Raw genomic sequence first — 18,947 nt, 5'->3', positions numbered from 1 at the left:
GAATTTGGACACTTTATTTTTGAGAGACAAAAAACAATATAGCATCTATACTTCAGTCAGCGTTTGGTTTATTAAGTTTGAATTCAAATTAATGGGCATGGAGAAGCACGCCTTACTGACTGAAGATGCTGCTGTGAAGGGATCACAAAGTTCTAAGAGGACCATTTCAGTTACAAGACGCCTTACTGTAGCTTTCGGCCAGCCACAGTAGTTTGAATTCTGACATTTTTGGACCAGAGTAACAAAAATACTAATACTAATACTACTAATAATGTATGTGTATTTCTTTAACAGAAGGATGCCTTCTATCTCCACTTACACACAAACCTAGCCTGCCTAGTGTATTTCCCTCCTGGCTTTCCAATTTAAATGCAAATGTTCCCAAATCGGACTCCACAAAGGCGCAGAGGCAAAATCATTTGACGCAGATGAATTATATATTTTAATTAAGCAGCCAAAAGAATCACGCCTATTCAGCCCTTTCCCCTCCAATAAGAAATGAATAAATAAATATGGAATAAGAATGGAAAACGGAGGGTATAAATGGGTGAGTCAGGGTAAGTAGGAATGGAGAAATGAAGGCATGAGAGTTTGTACCGAGTTTGCGTGATTGCAGCTCTAACCGCCCGTGGGTTGTCATTATGTGAACGATCTGAAGCTGTCAGATTTCAAAACTGTATTGTTTTCTGATAGACGGGCTAAATACCCCCACGGTTTCAAGCATAGACACACATATTGGAGCATTTGAACCCACATAGTCTTAAATGCATGCAAACACCCAGGCACACAAACGTCATTTGGATTTTGATGAGCAAACCAGCACTTAGAAAATGAAGAGCAGAGATAGGGATTGTGATGATGTGACAGGGGATGCAATTTTAATTTCACCCCCTGTCATTCTCCTCAATATCTGTTCAGATGAAATACATATGAGCTGCCAATCACTCATATATACTAACAGAAACTCCAGTGCAGGGGCACAAACACACAATCTCTCAATCATATCTTTGCATGCAAACTTTCAGTCACTATTTTAATCTTTGGCTGGCGCGCGCGCGCACGCACGCACGCACACACACACACACACACACACACACACACACACACACACACACACACACACACACACACACACACGCACAAACGTACATTACCAAAAATGCAAAGTTGATACTGTTAAGTAAAAAATTGTAGTGCAACGCAGCATTCAACAGGTGACTCAACAGAAGGTTGTCAAAATCTTAAAACCAAACATGCAGCCATCACAGTTAAAATGAAAATAACTATACAGACTTTCTTCCATTTTTACTGTACCGTTTAAGCAGTCTCAGCTCAGCTGTGTAAAGACAAGAAAATCCCCCAAAATACGTAGTTGGAGCAATTAAAACTGGTACGATGATGGCTAAATAGCAAACTGAGTGTGCATTGTTTGCATTTTTGCCACAGGGGTTGGTATACTCTTTGAGAGTTGTCCCATTAAAATTGTTTCACAATATAATATATTTCTATATAAAAGAACATCATTAAAAATTGCAACAAAGTAAAGGAAAAAAATGCATTTTGAATTCCATGTATTTAAAGACATAAGTGGATTGATTGCCGTAAGTGCAAATCTGATATTTCCTTCAAGAAAAATCACATTTTGTCCTTTTTATTGTGATTTTATATTATTCCCCTTAATTTCTCAGTAGTGTGGTCCGAAATACAGTTTTCTACCAGTCTTCACTAGTTATTGTGTTACTATGGATATTTGTTAGCAACGGATATGCTTGGGCCATCTGGGCAATAGGAGTTGGGGGTGATGCGGGGCGTGGCAGCAGAATTTATAACTGCATCATTGGTTTTATCTCTCACACTGTGCATAGCCTCTGTCTAGGTAACAAACCACAAGAACAACAACACCTGTGCAAACATCTAATTCGGAGCGCTAATACTTGCAGCTCTCTGCCAATCACAGAGCAGTGTAAGATTTCTGCTTGCATAGCTATGCTACTCAGCTATAGATTTGTCATTCACTCTTTTTCTTTTTTTTTTTGTTCTAAAACATTATGAACAACAAGTACTTCTAGCCTCATGTCACTAAATTAGCAACTGTCAGCTGAGCTGAAGCGTGATGATTACTTCTTTGGGACTGATGTCAGGCACCCAAGCTAACATGGTATACATTTTTCATACAGAGAGGGGAAAATAGCTACCTACTAAATTGAATGGTTGTCTGAATACTCAGTTATTTGTGTCCCAGCTTTAGTTTTGTCATTCATAAAAGAAAATAAAAAAACATTCCCTAGAGTTTTCAGTGTCTGATTGTTTTAGTGTGATTGTAAAAGCTTTTCCATGTTCTTGATAATAACTCTGCAGTAGTTGCAGATGTATTTTCCCGTTTGTGAGATGCTTAAACATGGAGTAGTGGTGTTCATGTTCAACCCTAACAAAGAGAGACAAGACAAGTGAAGGGTATGATATAAGGAGGGAGAAGAAGAGATGCATACTGAAAAGAGAGAAGACCGAGTGATTTAGGAGAGGGAAAAAAGGGATTGAAGTAAAGAAGCAGAAAAGAGAATCAAGTAAAGGGAAGAAAGAAGAGCTGAAGCCAAACAAAGAGGAAGATGTAATGGGATATGACACAGGTTTTTAACAGCTGGAGTCTCGCATCAAAAGAACAAGGAAATTCACTTTCCTTTCTCTGCCTCTATTTGGAGTGCTTACTGTGTTCTTCTCATGCAGACACACACACCTTACTCACCACAGGTCTCAGCAGCAAGCGGACCCTTAGACAACCCCTGTCTGTATGATAGCCAAGTATTTCTCCTCACATAACAGAGGAAAGGAGACAGAGAAACAGCCCAGGCACCGGAGAGTAGATGGAGAGTGAAGAGAGAGGCCACTTTTTAATGGGAGGATCTAGGTTCAAGCCCCATTGTTGGCAAGGCTCCACCAAGCTCAACTTTTCTTGTACAAGATTGTGCATTCGTAGAAGCTGCTGCGGGGTAGCTCTGTTGTAGCTGACCCTGGCCTCTGACCTTGCAACTTTCTGCAGATGAGGGGGCACTAGCATCTCATCAGCGGACAAATGATCATATAATGGAACCTTCGCAAATAAGTTGGTAAAAACAAATGTAGACATTATAAAGGGGAGTCACTCATAGTACTTGTAGAATGACACCATGCATACCGTAACCCCTGAGTTGACCTAGCAGAAAGAAAAACCATACTTGAATCTGGCAACATGACTTATTGCCTGAGATCTACTCGATTGATCAAACCACTGTGGTTTGCAAAAAAGACCTTGCACAACTACCCCTAAAATCCTACATTGTTCTTTTTAGAGGAGCTCGCTACCTTAGCCAGCTGCTGTAAAATAACCATAACTCCCCTTTTATAACCACAATTTGTCATTTTTACAATGTTTTTGCAAGAATGAACAAAACCTATTTATTTTAAGAGAGCACTGAGACTGTTATTTTGGGAACAGAAAATGCATGAAACTTAAAGACCAAAGCATTGAAAGTATTAGAAAGCAAAAGATGTGTGCAACTTAAAACCTCTTTCATCTCACCTCACTTTCAACTGGTAAAACTAAAGTACGTAAGACGAAGGGGTGCTCGTGAATTATTGTTGTTTTAGACGAGAGCTGTGCGTTTGTTTATGGTGTGCTATACCTTTAAGAGCTGCTGGCCATAGCCCATCCCAGAGAGGATGGACCCATTAGACTGATGAACACAACGAGAGACAGAAGGAGAGAGATGCACATGAAGAAAAAGAGAGTAAGGTTACACAGTGAAAATGATATCAGCAGATGAGAGGAGTAAAGAAAGGAAATAAAGGAGTGGGAAAGAAACAGGAGGACACGAAAAAAAAAAACAACCCAAAACCACTTCAGCAACAGCAATACTGAAGGGAGATAGACACTGAGAGAGACAGAGAGAAGAGAGGAAGCAGCTATCTCTCCATCTCTTACATCTCTTACATTGTAGGCGTCTATGGGTCTGTCAGTCAATCAGGACGACAGGCGGACACACTCACTAGCCGGCTCTTTGGCTCTTGCACGCACTGATAACTTTGCTGTGTATGTGTCTACAGATGGCAAACCTTGTGACATCGTTGTGCTGTGTAGTTCTGGCTGCAGTGGTGGTAGCCTATCCTCGCAATGGTGAGTATGCATTTCCTTTTCTTGATTTGCTCCTCCATTTCTGTTCTAAGGCCTGCTCTGCCTCTCCTTTATGCTCAGAAAGTTTGACAGTTTTTCTTCTTCTCCCTGTTAACTTTACTGTCTTCTACACCCTCGGCTCCCTGCATTGTTTCTATTTCTCTGCTCATGAAGTCGTTTTAAAGATTGCAGTATGTTTATGGATTTGAGCTGTGTGTCATTTGGCCACTCGGTCTGAGGTCAAAGGTGCAACAGTCTAAGACAAATGAACCTTTGAGAGAAAGCTTATCAAATCATCTTGTTACCCCATGTTATGTGGTGCTATGTGGTGCTAAGGCTTACTCAGAAACAAATGTTGGTTCAACAAAGTAGGTAGCCAGCTCAACTGATGATCATGAGCACTCGTGCACTGAAGTTGTGAGGGAGAAAGGGAAATTGGAAAGTAGATAATGCAGTGACTGCTCTTTTGAGACTTCACCCAAGATTCAGGACTGTAAATTAGACCATGTGTTTAAATGGGTGGGTGGGTGTGTGCATGCGCATGTTTGTGTGTGTGTGTGTTTAAAGGAAGTAAACGAGTCACTTCAATTCTAGAGAAGAGTGGCATTGCCTTATTAGCCAATGAGATTGGACTGTTTAACTCAGATGACCCAGAGGAAGAGTCTAAGGAAGTCAATGACGCACATCACTCTGTCACGAGGGTCTCTTATACACACACATACACATATACACACACACACACACACACACACACACACACAAGCAGAGCAGACATGGCAGATTTATATATAAATCTGCGAAGTAGAAAAATGGAAGCTTCTCAGGGTAAAATGAAGGAAGAAAAAAGTAAGAGGAAGACATCAAAACTACAGAAAGCAAACACAAGGAGATCTATGGAGAAAAATAACAGTGAATGCTTGTTTTCTTGCTTATCTTCTTCACTTAATATGTTTTAAGGATGTTTTTCAGTGGAAAATGTGGCTGTATTTTAGAAATCATGCTTTTCCACTTAAATTTCTTGCGTTGTTCTAAAAAGTTGAACAAAAGTAAGACAAAGGCAGCAAGAAAAGTAATTACAGAATATGTGAAAACAAATGGCATACAGGAAAAGCACACATGAAAAGAGGAAGAAATTAGTAACAAATAGTTCTGCCTAGGGGAGAAAAAAACTTCTGTCCATTTGTGGGTGTATGTTAGCACTCTAGTGCTTGTGGATTGTCTGTTTTTTGTGCTCCATAGCTCGACAATCTTATACTGTGTAACACACAAATGCCTATATGGTCTGTGTAAACGAATCACAACACATATCCGTAACCAAGTAACAAAAGCGGTAGGATGATGAGTAATATCAAAATTTGCACCCCACATTCTATCTCAATACATGTCATACACACACACACACACACACACACACACACACACACACACACACACACAGAAACACATCTGGTTGTATTGCAAAGTGCCTTGTTGCTCTGACAAATTGCCAGAAAGTTTGACTGACAGGATTCCCTGGGGTATGCCTTTCTTGGCAGTGAGAGTGAAGCACATACGTGCACTGTGACACACACACACACACACGCACACGCACACGCACACACACACACACATATATATATACGTAGTCAGTATTAAGGGATGGAGAGGGAATGAACTTGCTTGGTCTGACTCAGTTTGCACAAAAAGCACATGCAGAGGAAGGCTCAAACTGTGTTTGTGTGTACTTGTGTGTAAGTATGTTTGTGTGACATGGAGTGTATAGGAAATCCATTTGAGACTTCCTAATTAATGACAGCAGTGCATGCTGAACAAAGACAATAAGAAACAGTGGTAGAAAGCATCTACAGACTGAGTCAATCAAATAGTTACAAGCTTCACATTTACAGAAGTCGCTCTTGTCTGGAAGACAGGATAGAGGATGGCGCGTGATGAGACTAAGAGACAGATGAGGAGGGATGAAACAAACAAGAACTCTCTTGAGAAGTAAAGAGAGAAAATGGCCTTAAATGGAAGACTGCTGTAAGACTACTATATCTAACCCACAAAAAGAAAACACTTTGGGATTAATCAGCTCTCTCTAATATTAATTAGGGAAGCTGTTATTATCCTTTTGTGCCAAGTATGTGTTGGCTGTATTTTACAATTTTATTCAAATATTCATTAAAATATATTTAAAAAAGAGCAGAACATTGTGATCATTGTGATTATGAATTCAGCAATAATCAGCATAAGTGGTTACGATGGGACTAAAGAATATCTTGAGATATTTTAGAGCAGCTGGTGTTCTCAATCACGAACAAAGTGCACAAGGGAGAAATAAAAGAAATGCGTAAAATCTGTTTTGCCTCCTATTTATACTGGAACAAAGCGTATTCTTTTAATGAAATGTGCAATAAATCTATTTACTGCTATTTACTTAATAATCAAAAGAGAATGGCTGGTCATAGGGTGCATTCATTTTTTTAGCAACAAGTCCTCACCTCAAGTAATTACAGTTGCTCTGATGTGGAGGACAGTACATACACTGCAAAAACTCAAAATCTTACCAAGTATATTTGTCTTATTTCTAGTCAAAATTATCTCATTACACTTAAAATAAGACACAATCAGCTACAGGGCAACATTTCAGTAAGCTAAAGGAACTTGTTTCAAGACAGTGAATCTTGAAACTAGAGAAAAACTAGAGATTTTTCACTTGTTCCACTGGCAGATTTTTTCACTTAATACAAGATATTTTAGCTTAAAATAAGTGAAAAAATCTGCCAGTGGAACAAGTGAAAAATCTCTAGTTTTTCTCTAGTTTCAAGATTCACTGTCTTGAAACAAGTTCCTTTAGCTTACTGAAATGTTGCCCTGTAGCTGATTGTGTCTTATTTTAAGTGTAATGAGATAATTTTGACTAGAAATAAGACAAATATACTTGGTAAGATTTTGAGTTTTTGCAGTGTAAATTGGCCATTTAGCTATTTATTGAAAAAAGAAAACAACACTTGAAAGGAAACTCAGACAATAGAAATGGTATTCTCCCAATAAAACAGGTTCTTTCGTGGCACTTTTCTACTTTACTTGAACACTTAAAACATTCTATACAACATGCCTCATTCACCCATTTATACAAGCACTTTTTTCTACACTTAAGTGCTTTCTGTCTAACGTTCACACAAATGCACACTCCAATGGACCCAAAGGACAGCAACTCGGGGTTCAGTAATTTACCCAGAGCATGCAGGCTGGAGCAGCCAGGGATGGAAACGCCAACCTTCCGACCTGCTCTACCTCCTGAGCTACATCCACACCAAAATATACAATGAACAGAATAAATGACCGAAAGGTCAGAGAAAGTTGTATCAATTAAGGTTCCTTGAATGTGATATTTGATTTTATATTTGATTGCTTGTGAAAATGGACAAGGAGATGGATAGAGGGGGGACAGGAATGATAACGGATGGAGCCAAGAATATGTTTGGGGAAAAAGCATTAGAGAATACATTTCTACAAAGAGAAAGAGAGATATAAAATTATCATTATTGTATTTCCAGATTATTATATTTCAGTAGTGATACAGTCACTTACATTATATAAAAAAATGAATCCGCCTATATGATTGATCACGTATGAGTTCAAAAACCTCTTTCTAGCTGTTTTTTATCTTTCGTTGTGTTCTCTCATTCCCTCTTCATCCTGTTCTCTGCGTCTTTCTCTCCGTCTTGTTTTATTCCTGAGATATACCAGAGAGTCCCTAGTCAAAGCAATACCATTACATTAATGGGGTGCCTCAAACAGTAAATACTGAGAACAAGCACAATGAGAATACAAATTAACTGCACAAGAACACTCAATGGAGAGCGGAAGGAGTAGAACAAAACAAGTGAAGAAAATTAAACATGGAGTGAGGAAAATGAGGCGTAATTGAGATCATTTTGAGATTGCATACATTTCAGCTGAATTTTCCTCTTATTTTTTTATGACAGAAATAGTGCAGCTACATCTGCTCCTCCACCTTATCTCTGTGTATGCGACTAGTGTAGGAGAGAGAGAGTGAGAGTAAATGTGGTGACATCATGCTGTTGACTGAGAGGGCAAGTTATTTATGGGAGTCCATATCCTGATTGAGAGACGAACATTTCCACTCATAATCATCCCCTCCATCTCTCCCCCTCCCTCAGTGTCTTTATGTCTCTCTGTTTCCCCCTCCATCCTCCTCTCTCCCCAACTCAATACTTCATCCTCTTTCTCTAATTCAGTCTTCACTTCATCCACACTTACCAGCCTTATGGTTTATTTTATTTATTTATTTATTTTTTTTAATTTTGCCATCCTTCTCCTCCTGTTCAGTCCCTCTAATACTTTACATTATTCCATCCCTTTGCTCTAGATACTTTTTTGCTTTCACATCATTGCTTTCTCCACTAACTCCGTAATCCATCCGACAAGTGATCAACAGCAGATTTATCACCCGTGACATCACTAAAGGTTTTTGTGCGCTTCATCTCTGGCCTTTGCTGAGTCTCTGTACCTTACCCTCCACCTGACTGCTATGGATTGAAAAAAGAGAGAGGAAGATAGAGAGACTCGTGAAACAGAAAGTGATACAACCGGGTCAAAGTAGGAGAGAGAGAAAAAGAGAGCAGGAAAGTAAGAGGTTAACTCCTGCACTAATTCCATGGTATTACAGCTGTCAAAGCTGTATCTATTTCTTGAGCTTTCGACACGCGCTGCCATGGCTTTCCAACATGCCTGGGCGTATACTTTGCTAAACTGCAGCCTTATTTATCCATACTCTTTTGAATACATCATGATAAATGCTGAAATTAAATCAATCCTGGCATTTTTCACCATTTATCATGCAAGGCTGCCAAGTCTAATTTAATTCATGTGCAGATGCTCATCTAGACATACGTAATTAGCTTTAATAGCTGCAGCACTCCAAAAGCAAGATGTCAGACTGAAATACAGTATACATATACCTGGGTGCTTTTTAATGCTTGTATCTCCTACTAATCCAGTACAGTCTGTCTATATCACTGTGTATTTTCATAAATTAAGATCCAAACGGGTGATTAAAAGGACTTTTTTTTTTTTTTTTACCAAAGATTTTTATTTTTTTAACTCACTTATAGGGCAAATGCTGCAGTTTCTGGTTGGGAATGTAGGATCTTCTGCAGGATGACTTCTTATTAAAATCTGACATGCAAACTAACTTTATTATAACTGATCATGTATATTTGCATAAAGCTCGACAAATGTGCTGTAAGACAAGTTGATTGAAATCACACAAACAAAAAAAGTCATAGGTTTTTAAGCCAAAGAAATGAGAGAGGTTTAAAACAAGTTCCATTCTAGTGAAAAGCTGTCATGGCAGCAGCAATGTTTTTGTTGGTAATTCTAAAAGTCTTGAGCACACGTTTAGAATTACCAGAGACAACTCATTTGGAGCAATTATTCATGGAATCTCGCTGCTTTCTAATGTGTTATCAGAGAAAATAGACAGCTGCTGTAAATTATAGGTGATGCTGGTGTAGTGTGTCTGTCTGCTTGCCTGGCTGTCTTGTATGTTTAAGCCATGTATGTGCAGAAGAAACCTCAAGTGCACTCATTATTGTGAGTAGCACTCAAAGTAATCAGTGGTCCTTATTTGGCACATTGCTTGTATTAAATTCAAGATGGAGCTCAACCAATTGATTGACTGACTGGATTGGCAGATGGATTACAGTCTGACTGACTGGCATACAGGCAAAGTGAAGTAGCCTAATTTGATCATGATTTTGAAACACAAAAACAAATGTTGCCAAAAGAATACAATGAAAGATAAAAGTAACATAAAAAAAGAAGAAAAGAAACTGGTCAATAGCCAAAACAGTCCTGAGCTAAATGTAGTGAAATGTTTTTGTTTCACTGAAAATGTTTGGGTTAATACAACTTAAAGTAATGAAGTTGTTGATATGCTCTGTTATTCCCAACATGCTACTAGGTCATGTTTGAGACCAAAAGTTCTTAAATGAAACCATAAATGACTAAAATACATTTTAGCAATAATGTATCAAATGGGCTCGGTACTGATTTTCAGATGGCTACTCTTATCTAAAGTATTTATCCATTTTTGATTAAATTGGTTTTGTATGAATTGGAACATCAAATATGACAGGCAATTTTCAAATTTCAAATGATATGATATTATTTCTCTCTGACCTTGGATTAGACCTTTCAAGTAGCAGGGAATCCTGAACATATATTAAATTATCCCTTTCATTTATTATCTTCTGCTTATCCGATTTAAGGATCGCTGGCCCGTGAAGCCTATGGCCATCTAACATAGGACAAGTGGCGGGGTACACTCTGGACAGGTCACCAACCTGTTGCAGGACCAACACAGAGGGACAGTACAGCCAATTTAGAATCACAGCAATTGCCTTAACCCTCTCCAGGCAGACGTTGCAGATTTGCAACAGTTAAGAACTAACAACCTGATTACCCCACATACATATTTTATGAGGTTTTTTTTGCTCAGAAGTACCACTGCAGGACTTGGTTGTGCATTAGCAACAAAAAACTTAATTTGGGCCTGAGAGGGTTAATAAAGTTTGAGGGTTTTTTTTAAATTATTATTTTAGTTGAGGTAGGATCTGTTTAGATTCACATCCAACTCCTGAAGAAAACAGGGCATTTCTTTCTCTAACAAATTACTTTGTTCTTGTAAAGTTATTCAATGATTTATATGTGTTAGGAGCTGAAATAAGGAAATATAGATATCTTGTCAGGCTAAAACTTGAAATAAATACTGGAAGACAACTACAATATAAAGAGAAACAAAATGATCAGTTTTCAGTTAAATCTTTGTCATATCATAAGTTCACTTCAGCTGGAAAATACAAAATCTGAGATAGGAAAAACAAATATCTGTAGAATCCATTAATGTTCACTACTAAATATTCTATAATTTGTCCACTATAGATTTCGGATTCCCGACTGCCTGATACAATCTGTCTGGTAATGGCCCATTTCCAACCAATCACTGTTTTATGCCAAGATATGGAATCTCAGAATCTCGCTATCTGAGTCGAAGTGTTTGTTTGTGTGCTATCGGACTTAGTGTGTGTCTATGTGTATTGTCCCATCTAACTCTTAACTCTTAACTCATTAATCTTTTAGCAGGCATTCCCAGTAAGCCTTTGATCAAAGCTTGACTGGGAATCCCAGTAAAGTCATCACTCTTTGATGGCTGCTTCCCAAAACTCTGAAGCAGTTAAATAACATGCACATTTTATCTTTCAGTTTTCCACCCAAAATGTATAAATGAATTTGAAAACTAGATCTGTAAGCCTTAATGGAGCACAGTAGGGAAGTTCCTGAAAACTGGCACTGACTGGCAGCAGTGCAGTTGAAGGTCCTAATGGTTCAAATAGTCATAAAATAAATATTGTATCGATGGTTTTCCATAAAACTTTGAGGTTTAGTCTGTAATGCATTTTCATAATAATAAACCCATTTTAGAAAATATGTGGCTGACCACCATTTTTTTGCCATATTTTTTGTTAATTCTCATAAACTTGTAGTAACATATTAACAAATTGTTAAAATAGTCTTAGCAGATGTTGCTATATTACCCAGAAACCTCTGAAATTACAGTTGATAGAATGTAGAAGTAGAACCCCTAAATCTCAGTTGAGTTCGTCTGATATGGCCCTTTAGAAGTGAAAATAAACACTATATGTGAGAGCCGCACCAGAACTCAAATGAGCAACAAGTTTTCTTCACTGCATCTTCTCACGACCTTGCTTTATGTCTTTTTTTCTTTTACCTCTCCACCTCTCTTAGAATTACTTTCATTAACAACATTGAACATACAAAGACAACTTCCCTGATCTCTGACATTCAACTCCTGAAAGTGGAAGTTGCAGAGGTACTTTTTTCAGCCTTTTTGTCTCTCTTCATCTCTGCTTGTATATCTCTGTTTCAAACACAGTCTCAAGATGAAAGTGGAGGAGAAAGTGCAGGTGAAGCTGCCCTTGAGCAGCATTATATTGCACTAGCCAGCATGTACACTCATGCCAGGCTTTACCCAATTCTTTAAAGGAATAATATGAATATGCTGATGTGTGCGTTGGCTAATGTGAGTCATTAGCAGAAGTGCAGTCTAATGAGGCTTACAGCAGGTCACAGTTAACCAGTGTTTAATGACAAATAAATAGTGAATGGATTGATGTGATTGCTTTAGGGTCAGACAGCATTCAGCATTTTAGACTTATAACAGTATATTTCTGCTATTGAGCATCTATGGTATGTGCACACAGAGCTTCAGATATGCTAGTGTGTGAGTGTGTCTGTGTATGTGTTTCTACTTACTAAGAGACTAACTGCTGGTAATCCTATCCGGAAGTTTTCAGTTATTGCTTCACTGACCTGAAACCAAAATGTGAGTGAGAATTTGTGTGTATGTATATGTGTGTGTGTGTGTGTGTGTGTGTGTGTGTGTGTGTGTGTGTGTGTGTGTGTGTGTGTGTTAACACACATTAGTCGTCTGGTGTGCAGGTGCTTCTCTGTATGTCCGTATTAATGTATATAACTGATTCAAAATACACTAAAGTGTGTTTGAATAAGTGCATGCTCTGCAGTGCTTGTGATTACAGGGAGTGCAGAATTGTTAGGCAAGTTGTATTTTTGAGGAATAATTTTATTATTGAACAACAACCATGTTCTCAATGAACCCAAAAAACTCATTAATATCAAAGCTGAATGTTTTTGGAAGTAGTTTTTAGTTTGTTTTTAGTTTTAGCTATTTTAGGGGGATATCTGTGTGTGCAGGTGACTATTACTGTGCATAATTATTAGGCAACTTAACAAAAAACAAATATATACCCATTTCAATTATTTATTTTTACCAGTGAAACCAATATAACATCTCCACATTCACAAATATACATTTCTGACATTCAAAAACAAAACAAAAACAAATCAGCGACCAATATAGCCACCTTTCTTTGCAAGGACACTCAAAAGCCTGCCATCCATGGATCCTGTCAGTGTTTTGATCTGTTCACCATCAACATTGCGTGCAGCAGCAACCACAGCCTCCCAGACACTGTTCAGAGAGGTGTACTGTTTTCCCTCCTTGTAAATCTCACATTTGATGATGAACCACAGGTTCTCAATGGGGTTCAGATCAGGTGAACAAGGTGGCCATGTCATTAGTTTTTCTTCTTTTATACCCTTTCTTGCCAGCCACACTGTGGAGTACTTGGACGCGTGTGATGGAGCATTGTCCTGCATGAAAATCATGTTTTTCTTGAAGGATGCAGACTTCTTCCTGTACCACTGCTTGAAGAAGGTGTCTTCCAGAAACTGGCAGTAGGACTGGGAGTTGAGCTTGACTCCATCCTCAACCCGAAAAGGCCCCACAAGCTCATCTTTGATGATACCAGCCCAAACCAGTACTCCACCTCCACCTTGCTGGCGTCTGAGTCGGACTGGAGCTCTCTGCCCTTTACCAATCCAGCCACGGGCCCATCCATCTGGCCCATCAAGACTCACTCTCATTTCATCAGTCCATAAAACCTTAGAAAAATCAGTCTTGAGATATTTCTTGGCCCAGTCTTGACGTTTCAGCTTGTGTGTCTTGTTCAGTGGTGGTCGTCTTTCAGCCTTTCTTACCTTGGCCATGTCTCTGAGTATTGCACATCTTGTGCTTTTGGGCACTCCAGTGATGTTGCAGCTCTGAAATATGGCCAAACTGGTGGCAAGTGGCATCTTGGCAGCTGCACGCTTGACTTTTCTCAGTTCATGGGCAGTTATTTTGCGCCTTGGTTTTTCCACACGCTTCTTGCGACCCTGTTGACTATTTTGAATGAAACGCTTGATTGTTCGATGATCACGCTTCAGAAGCTTTGCAATTTTGAGACTGCTGCATCCCTCTGCAAGATATCTCACTATTTTTGACTTTTCTGAGCCTGTCAAGTCCTTCTTTTGACCCATTTTGCCAAAGGAAAGGACGTTGCCTAATAATTATGCACACCTGATATAGGGTGTTGATGTCATTAGACCACACCCCTTCTCATTACAGAGATGCACATCACCTAATATGCTTAATTGGTAGTAGGCTTTCGAGCCTATACAGCTTGGAGTAAGACAACATGCATGAAGAGGATGATGTGGACAAAATACTCATTTGCCTAATAATTCTGCACTCCCTGTATGTGTGCCGACAGTATAGACTGCAGTGTATGTGACCCTGTCTTGGCTGTGGTCACTATAAAGACTTGTATAATTTACCACTACCCTGCTGTGCAGCAAATGACCACCTGTGTCTGTGTGCAATCAAAAGATTAGGTCAGGAAAAGAAAGCAGAAGTAAAATTAGAGGTTGACTCAGGATTGAGTCTTTGGGAGGTTAGGAATTTTAAGTTTCAATTTATTGACTTTACTTAAGAGGATGTAGTGGTTCTGACATACTGTGATGTGCACTGCTTCCAGAGTGTGCCATTTAATGTGCCATGCAAACAGAAACCTAAGCACTTTTGCCTTCCATACTGTATATCATGCCGTAAAAGGCCTCATGAATATACATAGTTGTACATTTTATTTATTTTTGTTTATACTTAATTTATGGCATTCTTTTTCTTCCACAGTACAGTTCATCTTAAATGTAATTCAATAGCTCCTTTCTTATTAAATGTAGAATGCTGCGTATCATCTAGACTGTTTATTTTACAAATAGAAAAAAATGCAGCTTTTTTCTTTTCTATGCACTCTGCTTTATGACTCCAGTTCAATGTATTGTAAAAAGAAAAAAAAAGACAGATAAAGGCATAAAAACATTATCTGTCTTTTTTTCCACCTTATAAGGTGGACAATAGCTAGTTTTTCTTTTGCCGACAAAGTAAGAATAAAAGGTTCTACAATTGTGGCATTTGAAAGAGGACACTAACAGAATTGATTAAAAATAAAAGAGCTAGCTGTAATTTCAAAGAAATCAACTTAACAAATCAATTTATTTTAGTCATTTAAAAGAAGCATTTCATTCGTAGATGAACAGAATGTCCCCTACATTGAATCGAGTGACCATTTGCAAGATAGATTTTCTGTTTCCAAAGCCACTTTGTTGATTCTAACCCATTAAATCTCAAGTTGTGTTTTGCTGTGCCATTAAAATCACTGAGCCCCCACTAGTTCCCCCAGTTCCTCCTGATAGACTGTTCAATAAGTTAATGTTGCCAGGAACCTAATGTAATTCCTGCTAGTATGAGCTGAGTTTTGGCTAATGTTGCTTTGCAATAAAACTTTGTTCCAAGACATTGGAACTGAATCACAAGAGCCTTAAAAGGGGTCTTGGGCCCTCAATGGTGCAACAGTTCTAAATATACACATTTAATTTGATCTATTGCGGACAGAAAGACCTTCAGTGTGATGCATTGGGGGGAGAAAGTGGCAGAGTGACAGAGGGAAAAGATTACCATTTATAACACTGAACTTCAGTTTAATTTAATTCAGCTCAACTTTATTGTCATTGCTCTGAACTTAAACCATTCCCCTTCGCTCAAATACACAAAGAAACAAGAAAACAAAAAACAAAATTCTGAGTGCAGCAATGAAAACTGAGCAATCAGTCAAGGCGGAAACTACAAAAGAAGGCAAAACAATAGAAAAAAAGAAAGAAAGAAAATCAGCCGAACTGCATTTAATGTTTATATAACCAATCAAATTTTGTCAAAAAAACTGAAAAAAAAAACCCCAGTAAATTAATTTTATATTATTAATTTTCTTAAACCCCCTTGTTATAATGACCTTTCACAGTTTTGTCAGTAAAAACTTAACTGTTTTTAAAAATTGTATCTGGAGTGAATTCTATCTGTGATTGCTTTGAGGTTATTTTCCATGTGGAAAAGATTTTATTTTATTGTTGCAAGGAATGAAAAAAGGCTCGTCATGTCCTGTCACTTTGAGCTTGTGTCTCTGTCACTTTGTATTTCCTTAGAAAACTTTTTTTAAAGGGAAAGTCAAGATGTATACCAGAGATGTAAGCCAATACCTGTGTATCAAAAAAAGAAAGAAAGAAAACAGCAATGACTGAAGTTTACAAAAGCTAAAAAAAACCAAAAAAAGACACCACAACATTTCTGAAAGAATTGGTTGTCCTTGTAGCGGAAAGGGAAGTGAAGCTCAGAGTAAGTGTGTGCATATTTGTGTGGATGTGCATTCTCAAGAGACTGTGTGTGTGTGTGTGTGTGTGTGTGTGTGTGTGTGTGTGTGTGTGTGTGTGTTTGCTTGCATGTGCATGCATGTGTGTTTATATTTATTGCCCATGACATTGTGCAAGGACAGTCCTATCTCTCTTGGCGGTAGTATGATTTCCTGTGGTGGAATGGATTCATACGGAAAACCATTCGCTCTCCAAACCCTGAAACTGTATTGTCTGGGGACAATAGGCTCCCTCCATTCCTTTCAAATTCAAATTCCCAAAGCTTTCTTGTCCATCATACTGACAAAACACCGTCGACAGCTCAGAGATACCGAAAGTCCAGAGAGACTTAAAGGCTTGTGGCGGAGAAATTGTGTCGTCACACATAAGATAACGTTTTCATCCACAGGAAACCATACTAACTACATAACATTTTGTTTGTGAGAATTAATTAGTGTTTGGGCTTTTTTCACTCGGTACAAACCACTTGGGAACCTTTGAGTCACAGCATGAGGGATATTTGCATTGCAGAGTAGCCTTGCGTTAGATTGCAAATTTGTAGACTGTGGAGGTCATTTTAAGCAGGACATATTTTAGTCGCCGTCTTTGTTTTGTGACAACAAAAAATGTTCTAATACGGTATGTGTTGAAACAAAATATTAAATAACAAAGATCCTCATGAGGAGCGAACTGCTCTGCATGGAGGGAAAAGTGAAATTGAATCTGCAGAGTGGTTTACGGCTTCATATTACATTTCAGTAGACTTGAACAATGCAAGTGTGTTGCAAAACAGTTTATTCTATTATTAATAAATAACAGGCCACCTCTGTACAATAGCCATACACCCTTGAGCAAAACACAGAACCACAGCCTGCTCTGTCACTGTCAGAGATGCAACTATGCTGCTGCTCTGGGACATGGTATAATCTACTAAGGCTAACAGGTCATTATGGAGTGTAATGTCCTGTCATAGCCTAAGTGACCAGTCATTGGATTTCATTTAGACACCAGTAATAGGATAATATCATCTCTGGATAAAGTGCCATGAATTTTTCACCAGAGCAAACTGTGTGGGTGATGCTGATTAAGAGCAGGGCGTGTCTGTTTAAAAATACTTAAATTCAGATGTCATGAAATAAAGTGATACAAATAAATAATACATAAAAAGGAAAACAACTGGGGGCACAGAAACACAACGCAGCTATCTTCCTTCTATCCCCTCGAATCCATTTCTCAATTCTTGTGCATAATAAGGCATTACATAACTTGAGACATGACGCTATAATATCTGCCCACTGGCAATCACATTAATGGGGACTCATAAAGGTGGCAGCATTAAAGCAGTGCAACAGTTCTCCAAATCCATGGTTGAGTGGGGCCACAGTCCTGTTCAAATCTTTTCTTTTCTTTTTTTGTTTTTTGTTTTGTTTCTTCATCTCTCTTCTTAAAAACATATCAACAGCTCTAAATGGCATAATAACAAGACATATTTGTCAGAGCATTATAATGTTAAAGGGCTACATAGATTTATCTGGCTTCTCTAATTTAGAAGTAAACATAAGCTATTCATGGATATCGCTGTGTAAAATGAAGTATCAAAGTATCAAAAACGGTCTAATTCCAAGAGTTGGCAAAATATTCACTGCTGCTCATATTTCAAAATTATTAATTTAATCAGTAATGAGATCATGAAGGCATACTTCCAAAACGCAGGCACCTTCAAACATACCTTCCTCCGCAGCATCACATGGCTAACCATACTGTATTGACCAGAGCTATCTACACACACAGAAGTCCCCCTGCTCCAACACAAACACACACACACACACACACACACACACACACACACACACACACACACACACACACACACACACACACTTGTTTATTGGATTTTGATTTCTTTTTGCAGCATGTCAGCATTCCTGAATCCAAAACCCAGAATTTTTCATCAAAAACAAAACAAAAAATAACCTATTGCAGCACTGCTGCCATTTTTAAACCTTTCCTTAGAGGCTTTGTTCTGACTACTTTGATTTAAGCGTTTTTATTTTGCACTGGATCTCCTTCTCTATGTCAAAATGGCAACACTTCAACTTAAATTTAAGTTTGGAAAGAGGGCAAAGTTGCATGGAGCCAAAATCAGGTGAAGCAAGTGAAGACTGCGTTGCTTTGGCTGTTCGTTTACAACAAATGTTCTCCCTCAAATGCCTCAGAATGTTACAAAAGAGTTATTACATTAACAGAGTGACCCAAGGGGATGAATTCACAATGCACAAACTGGTGAAAGCTGAAAAAAACGATCTGACCTGAGGCATTGCTTGAGCAGTGTGGACTTCTCCACTGAAGATTGTTGTTTGGTTTTTTGCAATAACCGATATGCAAATCTAAATTTGATGGAACTGTCCAAAGGTCCGCAAGCAAGCAATCTTGGTGATAATTTAAAGGAATGTGTGTTGTTTGCTTTTAATGAGTGTAGTCAGAGAACTACACACATTTAAAATACCAAAGATTTCAGAATTCAAAAAGTCTTGATTTTATATGGTGAAACAATTTTTGTTTGACTAAAACAGGGGAGGAACGTTTCCTTATAATTCCACCAACTTTTTCATTGTGCTTAATGAATGTT

At 38.3% G+C, this 18,947-nt stretch overlaps 1 protein-coding gene across 1 annotated transcript in view; it reads left to right on the top strand.

Annotated features, from left to right (window-relative positions):
• Positions 1-18,947, top strand: part of cntfr (ciliary neurotrophic factor receptor) — a 233,937-nt gene that overhangs the window by 82,526 nt on the left and 132,464 nt on the right. The window contains exon 3 of the mRNA XM_085359687.1: positions 4,081-4,150. Within this exon, the coding sequence (XP_085215813.1) occupies positions 4,081-4,150 (70 nt within the window). The remainder of the gene's footprint in view (positions 1-4,080; positions 4,151-18,947) is intronic.

Source organism: Diplotaxodon limnothrissa, linkage group LG7, assembly GCF_057381915.1.
Source record: "Diplotaxodon limnothrissa isolate DT_005_m linkage group LG7, D_limnothrissa_male_GT1.1, whole genome shotgun sequence".
NCBI classification, from domain to species: domain Eukaryota; kingdom Metazoa; phylum Chordata; class Actinopteri; order Cichliformes; family Cichlidae; genus Diplotaxodon; species Diplotaxodon limnothrissa.
Note: the sequence above shows the minus strand (reverse complement) of the source record. Positions and strands in the feature narration are given on the sequence as shown.